Source organism: Piliocolobus tephrosceles, chromosome 8 (assembly GCF_002776525.5).
Source record: "Piliocolobus tephrosceles isolate RC106 chromosome 8, ASM277652v3, whole genome shotgun sequence".
Lineage (NCBI taxonomy): Eukaryota > Metazoa > Chordata > Mammalia > Primates > Cercopithecidae > Piliocolobus > Piliocolobus tephrosceles.
The window spans coordinates 68,244,010-68,255,259 of NC_045441.1; the positions used below are offsets into that span (position 1 = coordinate 68,244,010).

Below are 11,250 nucleotides of genomic sequence, written 5' to 3' on the forward strand. Positions count from 1 at the left end.
AAAAAAAAAAAAAAAAAAAAAAAAAAAAAAAAAAAAAGATATATCTTCTATCACTGCACAGAAAAAAAAATGCAGCAGTGACTAATAATAGAGATTTCTACTAAAAGCATGAAAGTTAACATAGAGTCTTCTATATGGAGCTGTGTGGATTGCAGACTTCAAAAAGGTCGTCTCCCATCTTTGGAGGATCCACTGATGTTAAGGTTGAGTCCGACTCAAACAAATAAAAAATTAATTGGAAAATAGAGAAAAATATATTTCCAATACCATGGGGAAGCATATTAATCACACAATTCCCTACAAGAATTCTTGGTCCATAAACATCAATATTGCTTTAGAGAACTCCTTCCCAACCCTTCACTCCATTTACAATTGTATTCACATTCTTAAATATAAAGATATATTTGCCAATGTATCAATTTTAAATATTGTTCTGACTATATAATGTATGCAATACATGAATTAGGTGTTTTGTTAAGCTAGTTTTCCATGGCATATAATCAACACATGCCTTCTTGTTTCTAAACATAGTATCTATTATTTATTGTGTGCTTATTATATTTAGGGATTTGCTAGGTGTGTACCGTCCTTCCAAATTCTTTCCCAACTCAGAGTCTTTGTGGTTTTCTCAGCTTGGGATGCTCTTCCTCAACTATGATTAGCTGTCTCTGACTAAATAACTCCCTTGCAAGTTTTAGCCTTTCTTAACAACATGTCAAAAAGTAGAACCCTCAGTCCTGTCTGTAACTATCACATCAACATTTTTATTTTTTTCAAAGCACTCTTGCACATCTATAATTCATTTACCTATTTATTTATTTATTTATTTATTTATTTATTTATTTATTTATTTTTAGACCAGCGTCTGACTCTGTTGCCCAGGCTGAAGTGCAGTGGCATGATCTCGGCTTGCTGCAACCTCTGCCTCCCAGGTTCAAGCGATTCTTTTGCCTCAGCCTCTGGAGTAGCTGGGATTACAGGTGCTCACCACTGCACCCAGATAATCTTTGTATTTTTAGTAGAGACGGGGTTTCACAGTTTACTCATTTATTTGTTAACCTGTTTATGTCTATCTTCCCATACATACAATAGATATATTATGAGAGCAGAAACTTTGTCTTAGACACCTCTGAACTCTGAACCCCTTACCCTGGTATAATAAATGCTCACAAAATATAGATTGTGCAGATGTGTGAATGTTTTATAAACATTATCTCATTTAATCCTCCAAACAATCCCACATGATCATCTCAAAGGAATGAGGCTCAAAAGGGTTAAGAATCTTGTTTGAGGTCAGGTGAGCAGTCAGGTTAAAGCGATACCCTAAATCGTTATGGGGTTTTTTTGTTTGTTTTTTGTTTTTGCTTCTTGTACTAATTTCACTTAACAGTATTATCACTTTCCCAGCACATGCATTAGAAATTTGAAATCCACTCCAGTCCTTTTTTTATACCCTGCCGAAACAATTGGTTACCAAGCTCATCTATTTTCCAGATCTTCTTATCCCCTCCCCTCCATGCTGTCTACACTGCCCTAGTTTTGACCCTCATCATCATGAATCAATATTGCCTCTTTGCCCCCTAACTGGTCTCCCTTCTATTACAGACTTCCTCTGCTCCTAACACTTAAATTAGGACAATGGTACAGATTTATCCCTTCTTTTACTGAGATCACTCAGTGGGTACCCTACCTTTAGGATAAAATTCTCACTTGTTAACTTTGCATAAAGGCATTTGAGGACCTGGCTTCTGCCTTCTTTAAGCTCATGCCCATTACTGCTTACGTTAAGCCTAATGTTCAGCGCCTAAAACATTGGCATTCTTCCATGTTCCTGTGTTTTTACATATGTTTCCTCTCTCTGAATGTGTTTCCCCGCTTGATTGCCTTATTCACATCTAATCATCCTTCAAAACTGAGAACAGGCCGGGCACTGTGTCTCACACCTGTAATCCTAGCACTTTGGGAGGCCAAGCCGGGTAAATCATGAGTTCAGGAGATCAAGACCATCCTGGCTAACAAGGTAAAACTCTGTCTCTAATAAAAATACAAAAAAGTAGCCAGGCGTGGTGGCACATGCCTGTGGTCCCAGCTACTTGGGCAGCTGAGGCAGGAGAATCACTTGAACCTGGGAGGCAGAGGTTGCAGTGAGCTGAGATCGCGCCACTGCACTCCAGCCTGGGTGAAAGAGCAAGACTCCATCTCAAAAACAAACAAATAAACAATAACAACAACAAACTGAGAACACACATATTTCTGTGGAGGCCTTACCTGATCTAGCCCCCATATGACAGGCACCACTGAGCTGAGTCACATGCCCCTGCTCTGGACACCCATAAAACCCAGGCCAGTCCTCAACATTATGAGATATTACAGAGTAACTGTCACATTTTGTTGTCTGTGTTTTTCTTTAGTTTTATATTATCTTTTTTTTTAAGTTGGCAGCCCTTTATGGACTCCTTGAGGGCATGTTCCTGGCATAGTACTTGGTATATTATTCAGAAGTCAGTTTTGAAAGAATGCATCAAAGAGTGGATATGTTTCTGAACATGATTACGGTTAAGCTCAATAACGAAAAGAAAGTGAAATATGAACTGTATGATGAAGTTATTAAACAGCGTCAATAGTTTTGCCTGGGAAGCAGAGAGTACTCTGTTTCTGACTGTGATGCTGGACTCTTGAGGGAGGTGGTGAATGCTCTTCACTATACCCATCCAGCCCCCAAAGGGCCTTAAAAATACTGTGCTTAGTGCCTTGGAAGATACAAGAATAAACAAGGCAGCCGGCTGTATAGGATTTTGCAAACCAACAGGAGAGACATCATTCTCCAAAGGACTTTATAGGAACCGCCTGACTTCCTTTTACCCAAGATATATGACCCATACATTTACCGAAAATCATTTCACCTGGTCTTATTTTCAGCTAGCAAATTGCCTTGAAATGCCAAATTGCCTCTCCACTGATTCCATTTATTTGTCCTAAAACTCTCTTCTTGAAGCCTAATTTAAGGATTTTATAATTTGAAAAGCACTTCCATATTCATAAATTCAGTGGCTACTTAAATGTATGCTTTAACTTTTAAAAATTATATTGTAATAAACCTCTGGATTTGAGCCTTCCGGAGAAATAACTATTCAGTTACACTCATCAAATCCTATTTTGCAGATTTCACAGATGCATAATGCTATATATAACTTTCAAATGGGGATTCCTAGAGAGCAAGGGCAATGGCAAGCTGGCTGAACTGCTCAGGGGACACAGAACTGCAAATAAAAAGCAAGGTGGAATTTTTTTTCTCATGGGCCTTGAAGAATTATTTTCCTTTGCCTTTGTCCAAGTTTCCATGGAAACTCCTCTCCTGGAAATGTGCAGTTCTTCAGAGCCCTCATCCTGAATGTAAGCAGAAGACAAACCTGGAGCTGTAATCTATTTCAGTGCTGCCATGAGTTGCAGAAATCAAAGAATAATTGTTAAATTCATAAAGAAGTTTGTCAACATGAAAATGAGCATAATGAGCAAACACTGAGTTAGATGATATCTTTAATCTTCCTTCTGCCTTTAGGCAAATATAATATAGGGATATATAGTTTCTTATTGTATATGTGAAATAGTGAACAGTACAATAGTAGTGAGATGCAAAGGTACCGATAATCAGTCTAGATCTTTATCCTATCTAAGTGAAAGTAAAAGAAAAGCTTGCAAAATAATATAAGATATAAGCAGACCGAGAAATTACTGTTTCATTTACAAGAAACAACTCAGGAGCTGGGCGCGGTGGCTCAGGCCTGTAATCCCAGCACTTTGGGAGGCTGAGGCGGGCGGATCACAAGTTCAGGAGATCGAGACCATCCTGGGTAACACGGTGAGATCCAGTCTCTACTAAAGATACAAAAGAATTAGCCGGGCGTGGTGGCGGGCTCCTGTAGTCCCAGCTACTCAGGAGGCTGAGGCAGGAGAAAGGCATGAACCCGGGAGGCAGAGCTTGCAGTGAGCCGAGATCGCGCCATTGCACTGCAGCCTGGGCGACAGTGGGAGACTCCGTCCCGAAAAGAAACAACTCAGGGAAAACTCCATTTTAAATACAAATATAAGTAGTTGGGATTATGCCTTTAGTTTAGAAGGAGCTTAGTGTTGATTAAGAAGGCTTATGCCACATATGAGTAGCATCTAGGAAGTATTATGAGAGCACTATGCCAGTAATATCATGTATTATAAGAGAGGTATAGAAATTCTCAAAACTCACAGAGGAACAGAGTAAGGAAAAGAAAACTTTCAAGTTTCTGGGTGGGAGAAGAAAAAGAAGCAATGCTTATAATAGCTTAGGATAGCGTAGTACACACCATGTACTGCTCTGGTTTCCGCAGGTCAGCATCGCTGAAAGATGTGCTGGAGCGGGAGACAGCATGGTAAATAGGAGAAACGTGGTCCTTTCCCTCAGGAAGCCTATCTCCCTGCAGAAGGCAGAGGAGACAAACAGTAAAGCGTTAATTTTATAATCATTTGAATTTCAAACTGTAAAATGTGCTTTAAAAGGAGGCAAATGATTCTATGAGGGAATGTAAGGAGGGAATCTAACTTTACATAGGTTATATATTTTGTTCTCACATGAGCCCTTGCATTAGATGGTGTACTCCTGTTTTTCAGATGACAGAGGCATAGAAGAAATAAGACATTTCTCCCAAGGTCAATCAGGAACTAAATATTAGACCTAAGTGTTGGTCCAGTGTCAGTGTGTCAGGGTTTATGGTCTCTTTCCTACATGATTTGTGAAGTAGCCATCTCAATTTTATTCTAAATTCTGAATTTAAGAATCAGAGAGAGCTGGAATATATTTGTCAGGAGATACTAGAATTTTTGTGGTGTCTAGATTGCTCTGAATTATTTTCCTCATAAGCACTGGGGTATTCTCTCTTAAGAAATCCTTTGGAATTGGCTTTTCTATCATAATGAGTCATTCAAATATTTGTGAATTTGCCCATCTGAAACATAGATACATCCATGGTAAGGAATCTCAAAGCCAACCAAATGTCTGGGCTGGGATCTCACTCAGCACATTGATGTCACTAAACTAGGGTGTACATCTGGAGGCTAAGGGTGCTGTACACCCAGCCTGAATTCAAATCTTCTACCTAACTTACCACTGCCTCCTCTCATTTACTTTATTATCTTGGTACATGTCTGTCTCTCTAACTCAACTATAAACAACTTTGAAGATATAAGGTATTTATTTTTGTGCCATAGTGACAGTCTTAGTTCTCTGTTACTATAGATGTTTAATTGCTAAACTAAAAAATTCTCCTTCTAATATTTGATAATAATAGTTTTATTAAATATCATTTTAACTTGAAGTCCACTAAAAGATTTATATTATCAAATAATGTTGAACATATTTTTCCGGGAGCCTCATTTTTTAAATTTACTTTAATAATAGAGATGGAGTCTTGCTATGTCGCCCAGACTGGTCTTTAACTCCTGGGGTCAAGCAGTCCTCCCACCTCAGGCTCCCAAAATGTTAAGATTACATGCGTTAAGCCACCACGCCCTGCCCAGGAATCTCATTTTTTAAGAAGTTTGTTAGTGACTGTTAAGATGACATTATTCTGAGGTCTGGTTTAAAATGAGTCGAACTTCCTTCTTCACAAAAAGATGAAGAAAGGGATGAAATATCAGTCACTCCGATACTATCCCTACCCCACCTAGTTCTTTGGAAATAAAGGCTGTCGTAACTTCTGGCTTAGTTGTTTGGCCAGTTTCCTTCTCCTTTCCCAGAATTATAGGCTTTGTAACCTTAGAGGGGCCCCTGTTATGTGCCACTGTAAACAATAAAGAACAGCTTATATATACTTTCGAATCCACTCCAGTGAAACATAGTGCAAAACACCTTGGAAACACCATGTGGCAATGTCCACAAAACATCTTCCTAAAGAAAGAGTGCTCCCAATACCCAGATTTCCCAAACAATGGGAGTGGAGGGGTGCCATCACCTTGCCATTTGAGGAAAAATGGGCACTGTAAGAATACAAGCTCTGCCTCTTTTCTTCAGATCCTCTTAGTTCAATTCAGTTCAAACATTTACTAAGCACCTAGTATATGCCACGTGTGGTAAGAGATGCTGTCTATATAAAAGGTGAATAGAGGTACATACTCTGCCCTTAAGTGGGAGGGAGCCAGACACAGGAATGGATCCTACAGTTTCAGAGGAATGAGATCTCTCCTCCCATCCCTTCTACCCATTCACTCCCCGTAAGCACAGACAAGAGCTCTTTTCCCCAAAGCAATTCAAGTAGAATAAATTACATAGAGCTTTAATAATGTATAGACACTGCAATGACTGACTGCCTTTGACTCCATACATATTTTCTGAAAATGTCCCATAGTCTTCAAATTTATCCAGCACAACATCCAACTGTGGACCAGAAGTAAACAAGGATTCTTCCTTCTTGGCCTCTTATCCCTAGGGATGAACATTAGGAATACAATGAAGATTCTCCCATTCTTTTAAATTTTTCTTTTCGAAATCCTAGAAATTCCACACAAAGGTACTTTGACACCTTTTTTCCCAATACTGTCAAAATCCATCTTTTATTTTGTCTTTCTATTCATTTTTATGTGACTCTGTATTCTAATATGTCCTAATGCATGTTATTTATAACACTAATTCAAAGGACATTTCAGGAAAGAAAGGTGGTAGTTGAAAAGAGGTTCTGTGATCAAATACATTTGGAAAAGCCCACATACTACTTATCTTTAAGAGAGTCATATACATATTAATATGAAGTCGCTGTGAAGTCTTGCAATATAGAAATGTAATTAACTTTAACCCAGCAGTTCCTTGACTCACTTGGTCAAAATATTACTTGATGCTAAAACTTATTAATACCTTGATAAATTTGTTTTCATAGAAATATTTAGAAAACACTATTGTAAATTAATACCTTTGGAATTATTTGGATAACAACAGAAGACTTCCATTCTCTAGAAATAAGATCATATAATTCATTCATTCAACATTATTTATTGAGCATCTACTATGGGCTAAGCACTTAACACCTACTTGTTAGTTTAAATGTCATCCAAGCCTCAGGGATCAGTTAAGCCTCTAAATATGTGAAATAAAAAGAATCTCCATAGAGCTCCATAAGTGTACCTAAAATGCCTTTTGTTATTACCACTATTATGATAATATCCACTCTTTCTAGAAACAAACCAATTGTATTTCTTTCACTGAACCTCAGTCTCATACTCTTCACCAAGTTTTTGGGTTTCCCTGTTGTCCCAAAAACATCTCAGTATGTCCTTTGGCTTCCTGTCCAGCTCTCCTGTACCAAATCCTATTAATTTTCACCAAGGCCTCCAGGTATGTGGAACCAGGTGTTTGAGGAGCACTGCTCACAGCTGGGTCCCTGATCCGGTCCCTGATCTCTACTGCCAGCCCCTGTCACCAGGCCCCCATACTAAATGGCATTAATTTTCCTTCAGACCTTCAGTGATTCATCATGTGACTCTCTATGTGTGGATCCTGGGTCCCAGCCATTTCAAACTTCCTCTGTCCTATGTCAACTAAGCCCCAGTTGTGGAAAGTCTCCTTTCCCTTAGCTTCTAGAACTGTGCAGCCCTGTTTTGTATTTTGTCCTTCCTCTCTGAATACTCTCTTCTACTTCCTTTATGAACTTTATTGTTAGCTACAGTTGCTCAAATACAGTCTATGCTCAAGCCCAGGCCCAGGTCTTGGACTTCTCTTTCTGTGTACTTTATCACTGGCAGCTCAGCTACTCTCAACACTTAAACTACAATAGAAAATATAATCAAATTTAAAAATTGACATCTTTCATCTTTGCTGAAACTTACAAATATGTGAAGACCACATGTGAATATTCTAAGTATGTTTTCCTAAAGAGTATGTTAGACACTTGAACAACTTATATATAATAATATGTACCTAGAAAATAGAAGGTGATCATCATAAATACCATTTTAAGTTAGTATTAAAAGTAAAAGTAGTCTTTATTTTCCATAATTATTTTGGAATACATGTATCCCCATGCCCAAAATATGTTTCCTCAAAAAGATGTAAGAAGATTTGATTTCCAAGCCATCTAGCATCATTCAACACTCACAGTAAAATAAATACTCCAAGTATCATTGTTTCACAAAAGTTTCAGGTAAATTTTAGTTAAAATTGTGTTCATATGTGACATTAATAATTCATTGACTCATCGCTAGAACAACTTATTCTCCTTTTCAATTGTAGTGTCAGATTCTTATGATAATAATACCTTAAATTTGTGGTTTGTTACATCCCTCAAGCACTTCCAGGCTGTCTATCTTCAATAGACATAAGTGAGAAATTAGGAGTACAAATTAGAATCTCCTTTGTATTGTTTAGATATTGTTTCATGAAGGGGTTCAGTGACTTGTTCAATGTCACATAGAAAAATCCTATCAGAACCTAAACTATAAAACTGCTTTCAGTGCTGGAGAGGATGTGGAGAAATAGGAACACTTTTACACTGTTGGTGGGGCTGTAAACTAGTTCAACCATTGTGGAAGACAGTGTGGCTACTCCTCAAGGATCTAGAACTAGAAATACCATTTGACCCAGCCATACCCTTACTGGGTATATACCCAAAGGATTATAAATCACGCTGCTATAAAGACACATGCACATGTATCTTTATTGTGGCACTATTCACAATAGCAAAGACTTGGAATCAACCCAAATGTCCATCAATGACAGACTGGATTAAGAAAATGTGACACATATACACCATGGAATAATATGCAGTCATAAAAAAGGATGAGTTCATGTCCTTTGTAGGGACATGGATGCAGCTGGAAACCATCATCCTCAGCAAGCTATCGCAAGAACAGAAAACCAAACACCGCATGTTCTCACTCATAGGCGGGAATTGAACAATGAGATCACTTGGACACAGGGTGGGGAACATCACACACTGGGGCCTGTCATGGGGTGGGAGGAGCGAGGAGGGATAGCATTAGGAGATATACCTAATGTAAATGATGAGTTAATGGGTGCAGCACACCAACATGGCACATGTATACATATGTAACAAATCTGCACATTGTGCACATGTACCCTAGAACTTAAAGTACAATAATAATTTAAAAAAAGATTCACAAACACAAAGAAAACTGCTTTCTCCTGTTCCTTCAGTACAAATCTCTGAAAATCTTCCTATAGTCTCTTGTAATTATGCTTATGATGAATAACTAAAACATCTCAGAAAAACAATAATGTACAATAGAATGTATCTTTCAAATGCTTCCCCATTTTATAGGTAAGGAAAAGTGAGACCCAGAAATTTTATGACTTGACCAAGTTCAGAGAAGGCTAAAAACCATTGCATAACCAAGATCAGAGAGACGTAAAAGCCGTAACACAAAAAATTTAAACTCTGACATTTAATTTGTACCAATACTGTCAACAAAGAGAACGTGATTATATTTTACTCTTCCTAATGTCTTCATCAGCTTCTGGAAACATTTTCTAGTTTATTTTTCATCTCTAATATCAAAGTCAAATTTGTCCTATAACACTTCTCAGAGCTAATTTCTGGAGAATAAAATTATGTGAGGTGAGCTACTTAATGAGGTCAATCACTTAATTTCTTGTACTATTTTGAGGTAACTGGGCTAATAATGACTTTTTAAAATCTGTCCTTTATAAGCTTCTTATCCCTTTTTGTAGAACTATTGTTGTTAATACAGCAGTGACATCTGAAGTGAGCATATGCTCATGTGTGGATAAGTCCTGACAAATCCAAGAGAGTCTGCTATTCCCTTTAAAAATAAGACTATACTTCTTAGATATGACAATGCTTAAAAATCACATTATAATAGTGATATTACACTACAATCATTGTAATAGTTATATATAATTGATATGAAATATATCTATAAAAGACTTTATTTTCACTAGTTTCCAGATTTTGGTTGACTTTCATTTCAACTTTTCTTCAGTATATACGCATACTTATTACTTTGTTTGAATTTATAAAATCTGACTTCCAAATTTCTTTTTTTTTTAAGTGAAAGCAAGTTTATTAAGAAAGTAAAGGAATAAAGAATGGCTACTCCATAGGCAGAGCAGCCCTGAATTTCTTAACAGCTGACTGAAATATAATATAGACACAATAATGTGAGAAGAAATTATCAAATTCCTATAACAGAAAAAAATGGTTTTAAAAAAACATATAATACTCCCACCTCACAAACAGCAAAAATACAAAATATAGAAATGTGGTAGTAAATTGATTAACCGGCTTTCAACTTCTATTTTGACATATGAGTAAATACATGTCTAGTTTTAATGTGTATTTATTCTGCAGATCTTTAAAAGATAGAAATTTAAACATACATATGACGTCAAAGTAGTAAAAAAAGGTAGAGTCAGAGATCTGAATTCTGATCCTGGCTCCACTAATCTTGATAAGTTACTTACATCTTAGCCTCAAGTTCTTTTTCTATAAAAATCGTAATTATGGCCAGGCGCGGTGGCTCAAGCCTGTAATCCCAGCACTTTGGGAGGCCGAGACGGGCGGATCACGAGGTCAGGAGATCGAGACCATCCTGGCTAACCTGGTGAAGCCCCGTCTCTACTAAAAAATACAAAAAAAAACTAGCCGGGCGAGGTGGTGGGCGCCTGTAGTCCCAGCTACTCGGGAGGCTGAGGCAGGAGAATGGCGTGAACCCGAAAGGCGGAGCTTGCAGTGAGCTGAGATCCGGCCACTGCACCCCAGTTTGGGCGACAGAGCAAGACTCCGTCTCAAAAAAAAAAAAAAAAAAAAAAAATAGTAATTATTAAGTCCACCTGGAGGGTTGCTGCAAGGATTAAATATGAGAAAAAAATTGTAGATTTTCTAGCATAGAACATGGAAAATAGTAGATATATGTTGTTTTCTTTCTCATTATGTCTGTGCATACTTCTCCCATACTACTGTATTTATTCTGCTTATATAGCTTAAATTTTAACTACCTGTGACTAAATTGCTATTCTGTTTGAGTATAAATCTTGTACAAATAAGGATCCTGAACTCACTTCTCTAGTTTCAAGCATAAAGAATGCATTTTTAGTTTGTTGTTGGTGGGGTTGTTTTGGGCACAGTAGAAAGACATTATTTATCATCTTCCTAAATTCCATATTGCTATGTTCATGATGTTTTTCATATCTTTGCCTTAAAATTAATTCTTTTTTTTTTTTTTTTTTTTTTTTTTTTTTTTTTTTTTTTTTTT

At 37.2% G+C, this 11,250-nt stretch overlaps 1 protein-coding gene across 1 annotated transcript in view; it reads right to left on the reverse strand.

Moving 5' to 3' along the window:
- Positions 1-4,425: 4,425 nt before the first annotated feature.
- The window catches only part of ARL4A (ADP ribosylation factor like GTPase 4A), a 73,801-nt gene continuing 66,976 nt past the window's right edge, over positions 4,426-11,250 (reverse strand). The window contains exon 4 of the mRNA XM_023225685.2: positions 4,426-4,448. Within this exon, the coding sequence (XP_023081453.1) occupies positions 4,441-4,448 (8 nt within the window). The 3' untranslated portion in view covers positions 4,426-4,440. The remainder of the gene's footprint in view (positions 4,449-11,250) is intronic.